A 20,297-nucleotide genomic window follows, 5' to 3' on the forward strand; every position below is an offset into this window, starting at 1 on the left:
CAAAACATGCTAAAAGGTTCTCAGAAGGTTTTTTCTAACATAGATAGAATGTTCCCCTAACTAACAGAAAGCTGGACAATCAAACATTAGGGGAACATTACGGAGAACATTATGGGTAACATTACAAAAACTATCTTTCTCCCTAGAGTTGTTAGCTGGGCAGTCATTAAAGTTGCAGGGAAGATTACCCCATTAAAGGGAGCGCAATAACAGTGTGACTGGCTTGAGAAGACGAGTAGTTTGGGTGATTACATTTGTTTCTACGTAGGTGAATGCAGACAAACATAGCTAAATCTTTTATTGGATGGAACACAAAATCTGGCCGCTTTTATTACCAGGAGGAGAAGTTATCTGTGATGCAGTTTATGGCCCTATAAACCTTTGGTCTGTTCATGGGTCTCGTTCCTCCTCTTTTCTCTCTCTCTCTCTCTCTCTCTCTCTCTCTCTCTCTCTCTCTCTCTCTCTCTCTCTCTCTCTCTCTCTCTCTCTCTCTCTCTCTCTCGGCTGCCATTTGAAACAGAATTTAGAATTACCAGACTTTCCAAATAGAACAGACAGCTAGTTTTACTGGGGCCCAACACACAACAAAAAAGACAAAACACTTTACAATTTACATACATTTAAAAACAAGAACATGTAGTGTGTGTGTGTGCATCTATCCGTTACACATACAATACATGTCAGTACATACACACAACAAGTAGGTCACATGGGGGAGAGGCGTTGTACCATGAGGTGTTGCTTTATTTGTTTTCTTAAACCAGGTTTGCTGTTCACTTGCGCTATATAAGATGGAAGGGCTGGTCCATGCATTGTTCGAAGTGAAGTCAGGTGGATGCCACATGACCCATATGATGCTGTTGACTCCAGTCATTTTACCCTATAGGCCTACATGTCCTCTACAGACCAATGGATGTGTACTGGCCTGTGTGTGTTGTCCATATGGTGGTTGTGTGATGTGAAGTGTGCAGTGTGTCTGAGTATTGGTTTATACAGACCTTGAACAATGAATGGTGAGGAAGTTATTGGCTGACCAACCCATCCCTCAGACTATGCGTCGATTCCAGTTGTTCATTAACAGGTGAGTTAGGAAAGCACAGGTGAGTTGCTGAATCTAAGCGGAACAAAGCAGGTGTGTGAATCCATATATCCTTGTTTTGAAACAAAGCAGTCGATTAATGAAAGATTTCATAGTCAGTCATTAATAAAAAAGTTTGAGACATTCAGGGAAGGAACTACATTTTTATAGGCTGTTTTTTACACACCGATTTTCTTTTATTTTCCAACTGGAAAAAGTGTATGGACTGAATGGAACATATGAACGGAATATTGCGTGAGAATATTGAGGTATTTGGATATTTGGGATGACAAGTAACAATATTTTTTGTTAACTTTGAATTTATTGGAATTAAAAGAACATTTCTGGCAAATGGATTAGTATTTTGCCAACCCACAGCTCAAATGTCTTGTCATTGAACATCTCCTCAACATAAATGGTATTAGAAGAGGTCATCTAGACTGGAAAATCCAAAGACTCACCTTATGAAAAATAGGAACACTCAATAGCTTATACATTCAGTCCTCAGAATGGCTTATAAAGGTTGGTGGCTATGTGTCTGCTGGCTGGTGCTGATCGCAGGCCGATGTGAGGTGACTTACCCCCACTGTCTGGATGGGATCATGATGAACGTGGTTCTGCTGGATGACGACATCTCTCCCTGGAGTATGACATTTGTCCGTAGTGCTGTGGAGAGAGCGATCCAGCTCGACGCTGAACTCAAATGTAAAAGTTGTCCAAACGGTAAATGTAATCATAATTTAAAAACTGTAAATTAATAGAGTTTGCAAGGGTTGCTGGTTCAAGTCCAACTGCGGCTGAAGCCCCTTAATTGGTAGTGTACAATTATCAAGTATAGCAGGCTATAAAAAAAACAAAAAACATTGGTTTATAAGGATATACTAGGCCTACATTGTGTTATAGCTGTAAGGACCTTAGCCTAACCTAAACATTTTTAGCTTACTTTCTTGTGTTATAACTTATCTTATCAGCTGAGTTTTGATGTTCTGCTGAATGACTATCTGTGGATCCATAATCTTTGTTGCCATCATTATGGTGTATTGGCGTTTTCTTTTCCAAGGAGTGAAGCCAAACCTGACGGCAAACTTCCTAGGGCTGGAGACTAGTTTGTACAGCAAGAAAGGCTGCCAAAGCAGCACCTGTGAGGTGGTGGAGACCTTGAAGAACCTAACTGTGAGTGTTAACCAACTCACACACAAATACACACACGCACGCACACACTCACATACACAAACAAATCAAATCAAATCAAATCAAATTTTATTGGTCACATGCACCGAATACAACAGGTGCAGACATTACAGTGAAATGCTTACTTACAGCCCTTAACCAACAGTGCATTTATTTTAAACAAAAAAAAGTAAGAATAAAACAACAACAAAAAAAGTGTTGAGAAAAAAAGAGCAGAAGTAAAATAAAGTGACAGTAGGGAGGCTATATATACAGGGGGGTACCGTTGCAGAGTCAATGTGCGGGGGCACCGGCTAGTTGAGGTAGTTGAGGTAATATGTACATGTGGGTAGAGTTAAAGTGACTATGCATAAATACTTAACAGAGTAGCAGCAGCGTAAAAAGGATGGGGGTGGGGGGGCAGTGCAAATAGTCCGGGTAGCCATGATTAGCTGTTCAGGAGTCTTATGGCTTGGGGGTAGAAGCTGTTGAGAAGTCTTTTGGACCCAAATATTCACATATCTAAGCTGCTTCTCCTTTGTTTCAGAAAACAGGCCAGGAGGGCTGGGTTTTGCTGGGGCCCACCTGCACCCATGCAACCTTTCAGATGGTTGAGTAAGTGTTGTGTTGCCGTGACACCCTTTCTCCTTTACTTACCTCTATATATATCGCTCTCACCTTTATTCAACCCGTTTACTCTTGTAGTTACATTGTAATAACACAGTAATTCATTACATACTGTAGTGTCACTCTCCCACTCTCCCCTGTGTGTGTCTGTATGTCTTTCTGTCTCACATACCCTCTGCCCGTCTCTCTCTCTCTCTCTCTCTCTCTCTCTCTCTCTCTCTCTCTCTCTCTCTCTCTCTCTCTCTCTCTCTCTCTCTCTCTCTCTCAATGTTCCAGTCAAGAGGTTGGTCTGAAGCTCATCATGCCCATCATCTCAGCAGGCAGCTTTGCTCTGTCCTGTGACTACCAAGACAACCTGACCCGCATACTGCCCCCTGCACGCAAGATCTCCACCTTCTTCACGAAGTTCTGGGACTTCAAAAATGATATCAAACCCAAGTGGTCCACAGCCTTCCTCTATAAGAAGCCGGAGAACACTGAGGACTGCTTCTGGTGAGTGATTCACTTGTGGATCGCTTGTGAGACGTTTGTGAGCTGTTTGTGAGTTTCCTTTGAGTTGCTTTTGAGTCACTTGTGTCCTGACTTGTCAGTTCTGTAGGTGTAATATGCTGGAAAAGGGTGAAGGTGGACATTAATTAGACAAGTGATTCCGTAGGCTAATGGACACTTTAATGACTGAGATGATGTATTTGTGTATATTATATTTGCTTAGATGTGATGTTGATACTGATATCATTGTATCTCCCCATCCCTCTTCAGGTATATCAATGCACTTGGTACAGGCTCAGCCCACTTTTCCTTACATGTCAAAAATACCCAAGTTATAAGCAAAGCGGAAGACCTTAGAAAGGAATTAAACTCCAAAAAGAGGACAAGCAATTGTAAGTAATATAATTATGATGGTTCAACGCATTAAATGCTTCAGCTTAGGTTTGGTACATTTTCCTGTTCAAAAAAATCATAAATCAATTCCAAAAGTCTTGTTACAGTGTTTGCATTCAAGGTCAGGATTTTATAAAAGGGTATTAGCATACAGCAGTAAATTCCCTTGAAAGTGCCATCCCGAGTGAGAGTTATACCGTGATATTCGGGGGCTCTCTATTTTTCTGGACCTCCTATGCGCACGCACATGCACAATTTTTTTTAATGGGTTTATAGTAAAGACGTAATTTAACTGTAAAAATGTTTTTCATTTTAATGTGTCATGAACACAACCAGTCATTATGTTTTCATCTGATTGTCAAATAAATCATTTCAAAAAGTAGGTTAAGTAGGTTACCTGCGCACGTTCATCTACTCCAAAATAAGTCCAACATCCGAACAGTGCACTGTGCACCCGCCATTTGAATGGAAAGAGACATATTTTACAAACACCATAAGTGTATTGACGTTCAGCCTACAAAGTGACGTGCATTAATGAAAAAAAATGTATCCAATAAAAAATATTCAAACTTAGAAAATTATTTCTCATTTGTGTCTATCCGTGTTTCATAATGTTCCTTCAAACCAGAGAAAGTATCTGAGCGAGGCAAACAGCTCCCCTCTGTCTTAGTATCTGTAGCCCATGTAAGTGGACACCTGTCTGTCAAACATCTCATTCCAAAATCATGGGCATTAAAATGGAGTTGGTCCCCCACTCTTCTGGGAAGGCTTTCCACTAGATGTTGGAACATTGCTGTGGGGACTTGCTTCCATTCAGCCATAAGAGCATTAGTGAGGTCGCACACTGATGTTGGGCGATTAGGCCTGGCTCGCAGTTGGCATTCCAATTCATCCCAAAGGTGTTAGATGGGGTTGAGGTCAGGGCTCTGTGCAAGCCAGTCAATTTCTTCCACACCGATCTCAACAAACCATTTCTGTATGGACCTCGCTTTGTGCATGGGGGCATTGTCATGCTGAAACAGGAAAGGGCCTTCCCCAAACTGTTGCCACAAAGTTGGAAGCACAGAATCGTCTAGAATGTCATTGTATGCTGTATCGTTAAGATTTCCCTTCACTGGAACTAAGGGGCCTAGCCCGAACCATGAAAAACAGCCCCAGACCATTATTCCTCCTCCACCAAATATTACAGTTGGCACTCTGCATTCATGCAGGTAGCGTTCTCCTGGCATCTGCCAAACGCGGATTTGTTTGTCGGAGTGCCAGATGGTGAAGTGTGATTCATCACTCCAGAGAACACGTTTCCACTGCTCCAGAGTCCAATGGCGGCAAGCTTTACACCACTCCAGCCGACGCTTGGCATTGTGCATGGTGATCTTAGGCTTGTGTGCGGCTGCTCGGCCATGGAAACCCATTTCATGAAGCTTCGGACGAACAGTTCTTATGCTGATGTTGCTTCCAGAGGCAGTTTGGAACTCGGTAATGAGAGTTGCAACCGAGGCCAGACAATCTTTACGCGCTATGCGCTTCAGCACTCGCCGGTCCCATTCTGTGAGCTTGTGTGGCCTACCACTTTGCGGCTGAGCCGTTGTCGCTTTTAGAAGTTTCCACTTCACAATAACAGCACTTACAGCTCTATCAGGGCAGAAATTTTACAAACTGACTTGTTGGAAAGGTGGCATCTTATGACGGTGCCACGTTGAAAGTCACTGAGCTCTTCAGTACAGACCAGTCTACTGCCAATGTTTGTCTATGGAGATTGCATGGCTGTGTGCTCGATTTTATACACCTGTCAGCAACGAGTGTAGCTGAAATAGCCAAATCCACTAATCTGAAGGGGTGTCCACACCTTGGACATGTAGTTTATCTGATGCTGTCTGGCCAAAAATAATATGACATGTCATACTATTTTTGGCAAGACAGCATGTCATACTCTTTTTGACCAGACAGCAGCAGATACATGGGCTACACATACTAAGACAGAAGGGTTCAGTTTCGCTCGCTCAGATGCTTTCTCCGGTGAGATTGATTAGTCTTACTGTGTTGATTAGTGTCTGTCTTGGTCAAAATTATAAAAAATATTCAGAGACCTATCAGACACGCCATTGAACAGACACCACTCTCTCTCTCTCTCTCCTCTTCGCTGACTGTGCAGTGTTCATAGTGTGTGGGACACCAGAAGATATCGTGGACCTGAAGAATGGAACTATGGAGGTTGATCCTAGTGTTGTTTTCATCCTGGTCGATCTTTACAAGTTAGTCCTTCTCTCTCTCTCTCTCTCTCTCTCTCTCTCTCTGCGCTCTCTCTCTCTCTCTCTCTCTCTCTCTCTCTCTCTCTCTCTCTCTCTCTCTCTCTCTCTCTCTCTCTCTCTCTCTCTCTCTCTCTCTCTCTCTCTCTCTCTCTCTCTCTCTCTCTCTCTCTCTCTCTCTCTCTCTCTCTCTCTCTCTCTCTCTCTCTCTCTCGCTTAATACTGTAATCGCTTGTCTGAGAGCAACAGTGTTCGCAGTGTCATTGACAATGCACCCATGACTCCCCACAGTGATAAGTACTACACCAATAAGTCCTCTATCCCTGCTATGAAGAACGTGTTGGTTCTCACCATGCCCAACACTAGGAACTATACTGTGGACACAGACCTGGGCAACAACATGACGGTGAGACTCCCTGCTGGGCTGGAACCATAGCAGATCACTTTTTGGGGCTATATTGAGCCTTTTTTTGAAGGTTCTATAAAGAACCATGCTCATAAGGTTCTAAATGTAACCTGTATTGTGCTATAAAGAACCATTTCCTAAGGTTCTACAAAGAACCATTAAAAAAATAATCTATATAGCACCAAAAAAGGGTTCCACTATGGTTACAACCCTTTTTGGGGCTACTTTATGGAGAATGAGAAAGGTTCTTTATAGGACCAATCTCAAAGGTTCTTTGTAGATCATTTTGAAGAACAATACAGGGTTTTTTATTCTGATTAGCCATATTATATTGTTAAAATTCCATAGGTGTTATTATTGTGTTAATTGACAAGTTGAATCAGGAGTTCTAGCTCTGGAACGGCTTCGGGTCCCTAAGGAGAGAATCCAGAACCACTGATTTAGTCAACTGTTCTCAGTTGACACAAAGTCATACGTGAGTCTTTCACAAGACACCGTCACTGGCCATAGTCATATATAACATGTAATGGCATAACAAAACAGATTACATAAACTGGAATGACACTCACTCACAGTTGCACAAAAAGAGCTGTGAGCAATCCACGCCCCAGAATATTATAATGAGTCATTGCTCCTACATTTTAATTATCACTAAAAGAGCAAATAACCTTTTTGTGAATAGCAAAGAACCATTGAAGGGCTCGAATGGTTCTTTGAGTCATTATGGTTCCACATGGAACCACCACCCTTCCAAAGAACACTTGAGGAACCCTCTTTTCTTATTGTGTGGTATACTACTTTTGACCAGGGCCCAATCAATCTCTGCTCTCTCCAGATGAATGACTACATGGCAGCGTACCATGATGCAGTGCTGCTGTTTGGTCAGGTGATGAGGAAGGTCTGGAGCAAGCCAGAGTCTGAGCTCAACCACACAGAGGTAGTCAATATCAACCACTTCAGAAACATCTCATTCGACGGTAAGAGACCAGGAAACAACACATAAAGCCGTGTGGTCTGGCCTGGAGATGTGGCCACCTATGTGTGTGTGTGTGTGTGTGTTTGTGTAGTTCTGTAGTTCTGTTTAGTGTAAGTTGTGTGTATGTGTTTCTATGAAGGCATCGCAGGCCACTACAAGCTGGATAACTATGGGGACAGAGACGTGAATTTTTCAGTCATTTACACCACCACTGACAACAAGGTAGGTCAGCTATCATACAGCAGATTACTTATATGATTCTATCGTGTCAATTTTAATGTTCAAACACTTGCCCTGTCTCCTCCGCAGTATGAAACTTTATTTGTATTCAACACCGTCTACAACTACACCAACATCGTCAACAGAAACCCATCCTTCATCTGGGGCAAACATCTCCCAGATGACACTCCAGACCAGGGTACGGGTTAAACTAATGCTGAGCGATATGCACAGAAATCCATATCACAATAAATTGCCTGAATTGATTCAGTAACAATAAATAGAATGATACGTTTATAACATTAATGTGCACCACAGTTTTTTTAATGATCCTTTAAACTACAACTACTAGTTTGATGGTTGTAGCCATCAATTGTCCCATTAACAATCACCCATTTTAGCAAACTTATTTCATTTCAAACTTCACATTTCTCTAGTATGGGCTACAGTGCATTCGGAAAGTATTCAGACCCTTGACTTTTTCCACATTTTGTTACAGGCCTTATTCTAAAATGGATTAAATTAATTGTTTTCCTTATCAATCTACACACAATACCCCATAATGACAAAGCGAAAACAGGTTTTTAGAAATGTTTAGAAATGTATTAAAAATAAAAAACCTTATTTACATAAGTATTCAGACCCTTTGCTATGAGACACAAAATTGAGCTCAGGTGCATCCTGTTCCATTGATCATCCTTGAGATGTTTCTACAACTTGATTGGAGTCCACCTGTGGTAAATTCCATGGAAAAACATGGAAAGGCACACACCTGTCTATGTAAGGTCCCACAGTTGACAGTGCATGTCAGAGCAAAAACCAAGCCATGAGGTAGAAGGAATTGTCCGTAGAGCTCCGAGACAGGATTGTGTCAAGGCACAGATCTGGGGAAGGGTACCAAAAAATGTCTGCAGCATTGAAGGTCTGCAAGAACACAGTGGCCTCCATCATTCTTCAACAGAAGAAGTTTGGAACCACCAAGACTCATCCTAGAGCTGGCCAACCGGCCAAACTGAGAAATCGGGGGAGAAGGGCCTTGGTCAGGGAGGTGACCAAGAACCCGATGGTCACTCTGACAGAGCTCCAGAGTTCCTCTGTGGAGATGGGAGAACCTTCCAGAAAGACAACCATCTCTGCAACACTCCACCAATCAGGCATTTATGGTAGAGTGGCCAGACGGAAGCCACTCCTCAGTAAAAGGCACATGACAGCCAGCTTGGAGTTTGCCAAAAGGCACCTAAAGGACTCTGGCCATGAGAAACAAGATTCTCTGGTCTGATGAAACCAATATTGAACTTTTTGGCCTGAATGCCAAGCGTCACGTCTGGAGGAAACCTGCCACCATCCCTACGGTGAAGCATGGTAGTGGCAGCATCATGCTGTGGTCCTCTGTAGCTCAGCTGGTAGAGCACGGCGCTTGTAACGGCAGCGTAGTGGGTTCGATCCCCGGGACCACCCATACACAAAAATGTATGCACGCATGACTCTAAGTCGCTTTGGATAAAAGCGTCTGCTAAATGGCATATTATCATATTATTATTATGATTTTCAGCTGCATGGACTGGGAGACTAGTCAGGATCGAGGGAAAGATGAACGGCGCAAAGTACAGAGAGATCGTTGATGAAAACCTGCTCCAGCGCGCTCAGGACCTCTGACTGGGGCGAAGGTTCACCTTCCAACAGGACAATGACCCTAAGCACACAGCCAAGACAACGCAGGAGTGGCTTTGGGACAAGTCTCTGAATGTCCTTGAGTGGTCCAGCCATAGCCTGGACTTGAACCCGATCTAACATCTCTGGAGAGACCTGAAAATAGCTTTGCAGCGACGCTCCTGATTCAACCTGACAGAGCTTGAGAGGACCTGCAGAGAAGAATAGGAGAAACTCCCCAAATACAGGTGTGCCAAGCTTGTAGCGTCACACCCAAGAAGACTCAAGGCTGTAATCGCTGCCAAAGGTGCTTCAACAAAGTACTGAGTAAAGGGTCTGAATACTTATGTAAATGTGATATTTCTGTTTTTTGTAATACATTTGCAAAAATTTCTAAAATCCTGTTTTTAATACGTTTGCTTTGTCATTATGTTGTATTGTGTGTAGAATGATGAGGGGGGGGGAAACAATTGAATCCATTTCAGAATAAGGCTGTAACGTAACAAAATGTGGAAAAAGTGAAGGAGTCTGAATACTTTCCGAATGCACTGTATTTATCATTATGGACGATTTCACCACAATGCCTGCGATAAGTGATCAGTATGGTTGGTGTCTTTCATTTTCGGTTTATCGTCCTCTGATCGATAAGACAGATATCGGACAAGAACCAGTGTTGTGAGATCAGGGCAGCAGGTAGCGTAGGGGTTAAGAGCGTTGGGTCAGTAATCGAAAGGTCACTGTTTCGAAACCCCAAGCCAACTAGATTATTCACCTAGATGGCTTGGGGATTCGACACAGCGATCTTGAGCAAGTAGCTCTGGATAAAAGTGTCTGTTAAAATATACAATCCAACTTCAATGTACAGTGATATCACCTCAATTACCCCGTTGCCTGAACACTCATTGAGAAATTGTATCGTTCTAATGCAGTCCATTTTATTGGTCTCCTCATCGTAATCATGCCCCCCACTCCAGGTCTGAGAGTGCAGGACATCACTGTCATTGTCTTAGGTGTCACTGTGGTGGTGGTAGCTAACATCGCTTTCATCTTCTACAGGTAAGACACAAGATAGATTCACCTTAAATTAGATTCACCATTTTGGTGCCTGATTCCTCAGAGGGTTGTTTTATCTATCATGGTATGTTCAGAGTGACCATAGAAATATAATTACTAGAACAGGAATCCCCATTCAAGTATAACTATTTTTATGAGGGAGACCTCTTACACTGTGTTGCTATCTGTTACCAGGCAGAACAGGAGAGAGCGCCAGGTGAGGAAGAGATGGTCTCACATCCACTCTGACCTCATCACCCCGCTGGAGTACAACGAACATAGCCTGATCTCCCTCAAGGTCAGCTTGTCATCAGTGTGCGGCGACCCCTAAGCATGTCATCATTGTGCAATCTCAAAGTTAAGTCACATTCTCCAGTACGTCTTCTAATTCCTGTCTATGTCCGTTTGTCTGTCAGATTGACGAAGACCACAGGACAAACAAAAGTTATATGATCCGCCAAGGACGCTACGATAAAAAGGTAACTCAAACTTATACAGTGCCTTCAGAAAGTATTCATACCCCTTGACTTTTTCCACATTTTGTGGTGTTACAGTCTGAATTTAAAATGAGATGTTTTTTCACTGACCTACACATAATACCCCATAATGTCATTTTTACAAGTTAATAAAAAATGAAAAGCTGAAATTTATTGAGTCAATAAGTATTCAACCCCTTTGTTATGGCAAGCCCAAATAAGTTCAGTAGTAAACATTTGCTTAAGAAGTAACATAATAAGTTGGACTCCCTCTGTGTGCAATAATAATGTTTAACATGATTTTTGAATGACTGCCTCATCTCTGCACCCTACACATACAATTATCTGTAAGGTCCCTCAGTCGAGCAGTGAATTTCAAACACAGACTCAACCACAAAGACCAGGAAGGTTTTCCAATGCCTCGCAAAGAAGGGCACCTATTGGTAGATGGGTAAAAATACAAAAATGCAGACATTGAATATCCCATTGAGCATGGTGAAGTTAATAATTACACTTTGCATGGTGTATCAATGCACCCAGTCACTACAAAGATACAGGTGTCCTTCCTAACTCAGTTGCCGGAGAGGAAGGAAACCGCTCAGGTATTTCACCATGAGGCCAATGGTGACTTTAAAAGAGTTACAGAGTTTAATGGCTGTGATAGGAGAAAACTGAGGATGGATCAACAACATTGTAGTTACTGCACAATACTAACCTAATTGACAGAGTGAAAAGAAGGAAGCCTGTACAGAATACAAATATTCCAAAACATTCATCCTATTTGCAGCAAGGCACTAAAGTAATACTGCAAAACAATTGGCAAAGTGTTTTAGGTTTTATTTAGGTTGTATTTATTCGCACCAAAGAAAATAAGTGAAAGACAAAACTTGTAAAAACGGAGTGCAGATGAGGTTGGAAGCCCAAAAGGGCTTACAGTATATGAAAACCACACCACAAATATGAGTACAAAATTTTTTCAATCAGTTAAACAAAGCATATTCATTATAATTGTACGTGATATACTCACTATACAATAAAAACCATGTTTGATTATGTGTATGTGTGTGTGTGTGTGAGTGTGAGAGTTAGGCTACATGGAGGGGATTATTGGGTCGTTTGGTTCATCAGGCTGACCCCCAGTCTTTGCTGGAAGTTACTGAGGGATGATGAGGTTTTGGCAATGTGAAGATAAGAATTCCAGAGTACGGTACCTCTGTATCTGATAGACAATTGACTATGTGAGGTGCAGCAGCGGGGAGCGTGAAGGTTATTGCAGTGTCTTGTGTTATATAGGTAGATTTCAGAATTAACCTGGAAGAATCCATTGAAGGGTTTAGGTAAACTCTCTGGGAGTTATGAGTATTTGTAGATGAAAGTGCATAATTGGCGTACATTCATGTCGTAAATAGACAAGATATTGAGTTTCTTAAACAAAGGTGCAGATGGAGCCAGGTAATTAGAGCAGGTGGCTAGTCTTGCAAATGTATTTTGAATGATGAGTCATTTGTGTAGGTAGGAGGCATATGTACTGGGCCAGACAATATTACAGTAAATGAGATATGGGTAAATTAAGCTATAGTTGTCACGCTCTGGCTCCGGGACTGTGTAGTTTGAGCCAGGGTGTATTCATTTGGTTGTGTTGGGTATAGGGTGTGTTCATTTGGTTGTGTTTGGTTTTGGTTGTAGTGTCTTGTCTCGTCATGTGACTCCCAATCGGAGGTAACGAGTGTCAGCTGTCGGCTCGTTATCTCTGATTGGGAGCCATATTTAAACTGTCAGTGTTCACCTTAGGGTGGTGGGTTTTTGTTCCATGTTTCAGTCTGTGTACTGAGGACTTCACTATCCGTCATTGTTTATTGTTTTCTCGTTCGTGCACTTTAACTTTAATAAAGTCATGTTCGCTACAAACGCTGCGCTTTGGTCCACTCCTTCCGTAGACGGCCGTGACAGAAAAACCCACCACAAAAGGACCAAGCAGCGTATACAGGAACACCCGCAGGAGAGAACGCTGGTGGATGTCCTCCTCGGCTGGGGACATATTACGCAGGAGGAGGCCGTCCGGTACCGGAGGGCGATGAAGGGGGAGAACCTGGCAGGAGAGGAGCAACGGCGTCAGCAGGGCCATCGTCGGAAGGGACGAGAGGCACCCCCCAATAATTTTTTTAGGGGGGCACACGGCATGGGCGACTGGGCAGCAGGAGGCTGCCACAGGGAGATGTGGAGAGAAGGCTATCGGATTACGGGAGCCATTGGCGAGTAGAGGGAGGGAAGTTGTTGTGGTACGGCGTGAGAGACTGATGTGTGTTACCAGTCCGGTCCGGCCCGTTCCTGATCCCCAGTTAAGGCCAGTGGTGTGTGTTCCGGTACGGACCGGCCTGTTCCTACTCCACGCACCAAGCCCACGGTGTGCGTCGCCAGTCCAGCCCGGCCTGTTCCTGCTCCACGCACTAAACCTACGGTGTGCGTCGCCAGCCCAGCCCGGCCGGTTCCTGCTCCACGCACTAAACCTACGGTGTGCGTCGCCAGCCCAGCCCGGCCTGTTCCTGCTCCACGCACCAAGCCTACGGTGTGCGTCGACAGCCCTGCCCGGCCTGTTCCTGCTCCACGCACTAAACCTACGGTGTGCGTCGCCAGCCCAGCCCGGCCTGTTCCTGCTCCACGCACTAAACCTACGGTGTGCATCGCCAGCCCTGCCCGGCCTGTTCCTGCTCTACGCACCAAGCCTACGGTGTGCGTCGACAGCCCTGCCCGGCCGGTTCCTGCTCCACGCACTAAACCTACGGTGTGCGTCGCCAGCCCAGCCCGGCCTGTTCCTGCTCCACGCACCAAGCCTACGGTGTGCGTCGACAGCCCTGCCCGGCCTGTTCCTGCTCCACGCACTAAACCTACGGTGTGCGTCGCCAGCCCAGCCCGGCCTGTTCCTGCTCCACGCACTAAACCTACGGTGTGCATCGCCAGCCCTGCCCGGCCTGTTCCTGCTCTACGCACCAAGCCTACGGTGTGCGTCGCCAGCCCGGTCCGGCCTGTTCCTGCTCCACGCACCAAGTCTACGGTGTGCGTCGACAGCCCTGCCCGGCCTGTTCCTGCTCCACGCACTAAACCTACGGTGTGCATCGCCAGCCCTGCCCGGCCTGTTCCTGCTCTACGCACCAAGCCTACGGTGTGCGTCGACAGCCCTGCCCGGCCTGTTCCTGCTCTACGCACCAAGTCTACGGTGTGCGTCGCCAGCCCGGTCCGGCCTGTTCCTGCTCTACGCACCAAGCCTACGGTGTGCGTCGACAGCCCTGCCCGGCCTGTTCCTGCTCTACGCACCAAGCCTACGGTGTGCGTCGACAGCCCTGCCCGGCCTGTTCCTGCTCTACGCACCAAGTCTACGGTGTGCGTCGCCAGCCCGGTCCGGCCTGTTCCTGCTCTACGCACCAAGCCTACGGTGTGCGTCGACAGCCCTGCCCGGCCTGTTCCTGCTCTACGCACCAAGTCTACGGTGTGCGTCGCCAGCCCGGTCCGGCCTGTTCCTGCTCCACGCACCAAGTCTACGGTGTGCGTCGACAGCCCTGCCCGGCCTGTCCCTGTTCCACGCACCAAGCCAGGGGCGCGTGTCGTCAGTCCGGCTCCGGCCAGCGGGGCTAGACAGGACCAGGGGTACTTTGGGGGGTTGGAGAGGAAGTGGGGATCTAGGCCGGAGCCAGAACCACCGCCGAGGAGGTATGCCCACCCAGCCCTCCCTTGTTTAGCCCTTATTGAGGCGCGGTCGCAGTCCCTTTAGGGGGGGGTACTGTCACGCTCTGGCTCCGGGACTGTGTAGTTTGAGCCAGGGTGTATTCATTTGGTTGTGTTGGGTATAGGGTGTGTTCATTTGGTTGTGTTTGGTTTTGGTTGTAGTGTCTTGTCTCGTCATGTGACTCCCAATCGGAGGTAACGAGTGTCAGCTGTCGGCTCGTTATCTCTGATTGGGAGCCATATTTAAACTGTCAGTGTTCACCTTAGGGTGGTGGGTTTTTGTTCCATGTTTCAGTCTGTGTACTGAGGACTTCACTATCCGTCATTGTTTATTGTTTTCTCGTTCGTGCACTTTAACTTTAATAAAGTCATGTTCGCTACAAACGCTGCGCTTTGGTCCACTCCTTCCGTAGACGGCCGTGACAATAGTATAGAGTTAGGAAGCAAGCCTGATGAACTAAACCACTAATCTTTCTGATGATACCAACAGATTTCATCACTTTGTTTGGGGCAAATCCAATGCATCACATTACTGAATACCACTCTCCATATTTTCAAGCATAGTGGGGTCTGCATCATGTTATGGGTATACTTGTAATCGTTAAGGACTGGGGAGTTTTTCAGGATAAAAAATAAACAGAATGGAGTGGATTTTACACAGGCAAATTCCTAGAGGAAAACCTGGTTCAGTCTGCTTTCCACCAGACACTGGGAGATGAATTCACCTTTCAGCAGGACAATAACCTAAAACAAGGCCAAATCTACATTGGAGTTGCTTACCAAGAAGACAGTGAATGTTCCTGAGTGGCCGAGTTATAGTTTTTACTTAAATCGGCTTGAAAATACATGGCAAGACCTGAAAATGGTTGTTTAGCAATGATCAACAACCAATTTGACAGAGCTTGAAGAATTTTGAAAAGAACAATAGGCAAATGTTGTACAATTCAGGTGTGAAAAGCTCTTAGAGACTTACCCAGAAAGACTAACAGCTGTAATCGCTGCCAAAGGTGGTTCTACAAAGTATTGACTCAGGGGTGTGAACACCTATGTAAATTAGATATTTCTGTATTTAATTTTCAATAAATGTGCTACAATTTCTAAAAACAAGTTTTCACTTTGTCATTATGGGGTATTGTGTGTAGATGGGTGAGAGGTTTTTTACAAATGTAATCCATTTTGAATTCAGGCTATAACACAACAAAATGTTAAAAAAGGGAAGGGGTCTGAATTATTTCCGAATGCACTGTATGTCAAGAGGTATGAATACTTTCTGAATGCATTGTATATGGCTCTTATATATATATATATATATATATATATATAGTACCAGTCAAAAGTTTGGACAAACCTACTCATTCTGTGATAAGGTGGTGTTGAAGGAGTCAGGCGCAGAGGGTAAATCACCGAATAACAGGCTTTAATCCGCAAAATACAGGTTTACGCAGAACTACGTCAAACACACTCCAGGGCATAAAACAGGTGCACTGGAAAATACTCACGTCGAACAAAATACACGAGCTCCACCGACCTTCACTAACCTTCACAATAAACAATCACCCACAAGGACAAGGGGGCAGAGGTAACACTTATACATGGACTAATTAGGGGATTAGAACCAGGTGTGTGCGATAACGAGACAAGACAATTATGATGATGATTGGGGCGGAAGTGGTTAGTACTCTGGTGACGACGAACGCCAAAGCCTGCCCAAACAAGGAGGGGAGGCAGCCTCGGCCGAAGTCGTGACACATTCAAGGATTTTTCTTTATTTTTAAAATTTTCTACATTGTAGAATAATAGTGAAGACATCAAAACTATGAAATAACACATATGGAATCATGTAGTAACCAAAAAAGTATTATACAAATCCAAATATATTTAATATTTTAGATTCTTCAAAGTAGCCACCCATTGTCTTGACGACAGCTTTGCACACTCTTGGCATTCTCTCAACCAGCTTCATGAGGTAGTCTTTTCCAACAGTCTTGAAGGAGTTCCCACATATGCTGAGCACTTGTTGGCTGCTTTTCCTTCACTCTGCATTCCAACTCATCCCAAACCATCTCAATTGGGTTGAAAACGGGGGATTGTGGAGGCCAGGTGTCAGTAGGTGCTGTAGGTGGGTGTGGTGTGGAATCAGGCGCAGGACGCAGAAGATAAGTCCAACAAAGACTTTAGTAGAGCACACACAAAAACACAATCCAACAGCCCGGAGGCGAGAAAATGCGCACACAGGCGTAAACAAAAGGGCGCACTAAACATGTGTGAAAATCCTCTCCTAAATACAAAGGAGGCAAGCTACAAATAGCGCACCGAAAAGGGTAGCGCACCAACACGACATAGGAAACAATCACACACAACACCTGACAAACACAACGAGAACTTATAGGACACTAATGACACTAAACGACAACAGGTGTACAATTCCAGACAAGACCAAACGAACATAGAAACATACAACGGTGGCAGCTAGTATTCCGGAGACGACGAACGCCGAAGCCTGCCCGAGCAAGGAAGAGAGGCAGCCTCGGCCGAAACCGTGACAGTACCCCCCTTGACGCGCGGCTCCAGACGTGCGCCGACTCCGGCCTCGGGGACGACCAGGAGGACGCGGAGCAGGGCGCGTCGGGTGACTACGATGGAATTCCGTCAGGAGAGACGGGTCCAAAATGTCTCCCCTCGGCACCCAGCACCGTTCCTCCGGGCCGTACCCTCCCACTCCACCAGATATTGGAGACCCCCCATCCGACGTCTCGAATCCAAGATGGACCGCACGGAGTACGCCGGTGCCCCCTCGATGTCCAATGGGGGCGGAGGAGTCTCCCTGATCTCATTTTCTTGGAGTGGGCCAGCTACCACCGGCCTGAGAAGAGACACATGGAACGCAGGGGTTAATACTTTTATACTCAACAGGTAGTTGTAATCTGTAACACACCTCGTTCAATCTTCTCAGGACTTTAAATGGCCCCACAAACCGCCCGACCTAGTTTCCGACAGGGCAGGCGGAGGGGCAGGTTTCTGGTAGAGAGCCAGACTCGATCACCAGGTGCGTACACCGGTCCCTCACTGCGGTGGAGATCGGGCGCTCGCCTTTTGACGACGGAGGGCCCGCTGCAGGTGGACGTGTGCAGCGTTCCACGTCTCCTCCGAGCGCCGCACCCACTCATCCACCGCAGGAGCCTCGATCTGGCTCTGCTGCCAAGGTGCCAGAACCGGCTGGTAACCTAACACACATTGGAAAGGGGTTAGGTTAGTGGAGGAATGGCGTAGGGAAATTCTGGGCCATTTCTGCCCAGGGAACGTACCGTGCCCACTCCTCCGGCCGGTCCTGGCAGTATGATCTAAGAAACCTACCCACATCCTGGTTCACACGTTCCACCTGCCCATTACTCTCCGGATGGTAACCCGAGGTGAGGCTCACCGAGACCCCCAACCGCTCCATAAAGGCTCTCCAGACTCTGGAGGTAAATTGGGGACCTCGATCAGACACAATATCCTCGGGTACCCCGTAGTGCCGGAAAACATGGGTGAATAGCGCTTGGCGGTCTGTAGGGCCGTAGGAAGGCCCGGCATAGGGAGCAAACGACAGGCCTTAGAGAACCGGTCCACAACGACCAGTATAGTAGTATTCCCCTGTGAGGGAGGAAGGTCAGTGATGAAATCCACCGAGAGGTGAGACCATGGTCGTTGTGGAACGGGCAGGGGAAGTAACTTACCCCTAGGCAGATGTCTAGGCGCCTTACACTGGGCGCACACCGAGCAGGAGGAGACATAAACCCTCACATCCCTCGCCAACGTGGGCCACCAGTCCTTAGCACTAAGGCAGTGCACTGTCCGGCCGATACCAGGATGTCCAGAGGAGGGTGACGTGTGAGCCCAATAGATCAATCGATCCCGAACCTCGAGCGGAACGTACTTCCGACCCTCCGGGCATTGAGGTGGACTAGGGTCGGTGCGCAGCGCCCGCTCGAGTTCAGCATCGACCTCCCACACTACCGGTGCCACCAGACAAGACTCCGGCAGTATGGAAGTGGGCTCCACGGACCTCTCCTCCGTGTCATACCGCCGAGACAGCGCGTCTGCCTTACCGTTCTGTGACCCAGGGATGTATGTGATCTTAAATATGAACCGGGTCAAAAACATATTCCACCGCGCCTGGCGAGGGTTTAGTCTCCTAGCTGCCCGGATGTACTCCAGGTTACGGTGGTCCGTCAAAATGAGGAAAGGGTGTTGAGCCCCCCTCAAGCCAGTGCCTCCACACCTTTAGGGCCTGTACCACGGCTAACAGCTCCCTGTCCCCTACGTCATAGTTTCGCTCCGCTCGGACTGAGCTTCTTGGAATAAAAAGCACAGGGGCGGAGTTTAGGTGGCGTGCCGGACCGTTGCGTAAAGCACGGCTCCTATACCGGCCTCTGACGCGTCCACCTCTACCTGAAATGGTAAAGAGGGATCCGGATGCTCCAGCACCGGAGCCGAGGTAAACAGGTCCTTCAGCCTCCCAAACGCCCTGTCCGCCTCGGCTGACCACTGCAGACGCACCGGACCCCCCTTCAAAAGAGACGTTATGGGAGCTGCCACCTGTCCAAAACCCCGGATAAACCTCCGGTAGTAATTCGCAAACCCCAAAAACTGCTGCACCTCCTTCACAGTGGTTGGCGTTTGCCAATTACGCCCGGCTGACACCCGGTCTACCTCCATCTTCACCCCTGACGCAGACAACTGATAACCCAAAAAGGAGACCGACTCCTGGAAAAACAGACACTTCTCTGCCTTGACATACAGGTCATGCTCCAACAGCCTCCGCAACACTCGGCGCACCAGTGCCACATGCTCGACTCGGGTAGACGAGTACACGAGAATGTCATCTATGTACACGACCACCCCCTGCCCCTGCATGTCCCTGAAGATCTCATCCACGAATGATTGGAAAACTGAAGGAGCGTTCATCAACCCGTATGGCATGACAAGATACTCGTGAATGGCCCGAGGTGGTACTAAAGGCTGTCTTCCATTCATCGCCCCCTAATGCGCACCAAGTTGTACGCGCTCCTGAGATCTAATTTAGTGAAGAAACGCGCCCGTGCAATGACTCCGTCATGGTCGCAATCAGCGGGAGTGGATAACTGTACTTCACCGTGATCTGATTGAGACCACGGTAATCAATGCACGGGCGTAACCCACCATCCTTTTTCTTCACAAAAAAGAAACTAGAGGACGCAGGGGAAGTGGAGGGCCGTATGTATCCTTGTCTCAGAGATTCGTCTATGTAAGTCTCCATAGCTCTCTTCTCCTCCTGAGACAGAGGATACACGTGGCTCCGTGGGAGCGCAGCTCCTGCCTGGAGGTCTATCGCACAATCTCCCTGCCTATGGGGAGGCAACTGCGTCGCCCTCGACTTACTGAACACAATAGCCAAATCCCCATACTCAGGGGGAACGTGCAATGCGGGCACCTGGTTTGGACTCTCCACCGAGGTAGCCCCTCACGGAAACGCCTAAACATCGACCCACACACTGGGCAGACCACTCCATCAGAGCCCTCTCCTGCCACGAAATAGACGGGTTATGGGTACTCAACCAGGGCATGCCCAGCACCACCGGATACGCAGGCGAGTCGATCAGAAATAGCTGGATCATCTCCTGATGACCCCCCTGCGCACACATCCTAAGTGGCGCTGTGACCTCCCTGATCAAGCCCGATCCCAACGGACGGCTATCTAGGGCATGAACGGGGAAGGGGACGTCAACAGGGAGAAGGGGAATCCCTAAGGCTAAACAAAATTTCTTATCAACAA

The 20,297-nt window shown here is 46.6% G+C and overlaps 1 protein-coding gene across 1 annotated transcript in view; it reads left to right on the plus strand.

Annotated features, from left to right (window-relative positions):
• Positions 1-1,357: 1,357 nt before the first annotated feature.
• LOC121547468 (heat-stable enterotoxin receptor-like) overlaps positions 1,358-20,297 on the plus strand; it is a 29,468-nt gene continuing 10,528 nt past the window's right edge. The window contains exons 1-13 of the mRNA XM_041858779.1: positions 1,358-1,801; positions 2,139-2,251; positions 2,796-2,863; positions 3,152-3,367; positions 3,635-3,756; positions 5,910-6,009; positions 6,295-6,409; positions 7,245-7,386; positions 7,525-7,607; positions 7,695-7,803; positions 10,229-10,310; positions 10,503-10,605; positions 10,724-10,786. Of these exons, the coding sequence (XP_041714713.1) occupies positions 1,588-1,801; positions 2,139-2,251; positions 2,796-2,863; positions 3,152-3,367; positions 3,635-3,756; positions 5,910-6,009; positions 6,295-6,409; positions 7,245-7,386; positions 7,525-7,607; positions 7,695-7,803; positions 10,229-10,310; positions 10,503-10,605; positions 10,724-10,786 (1,530 nt within the window). The 5' untranslated portion in view covers positions 1,358-1,587. The remainder of the gene's footprint in view (positions 1,802-2,138; positions 2,252-2,795; positions 2,864-3,151; positions 3,368-3,634; positions 3,757-5,909; positions 6,010-6,294; positions 6,410-7,244; positions 7,387-7,524; positions 7,608-7,694; positions 7,804-10,228; positions 10,311-10,502; positions 10,606-10,723; positions 10,787-20,297) is intronic.

Source organism: Coregonus clupeaformis, chromosome 31 (assembly GCF_020615455.1).
Source record: "Coregonus clupeaformis isolate EN_2021a chromosome 31, ASM2061545v1, whole genome shotgun sequence".
NCBI classification, from domain to species: domain Eukaryota; kingdom Metazoa; phylum Chordata; class Actinopteri; order Salmoniformes; family Salmonidae; genus Coregonus; species Coregonus clupeaformis.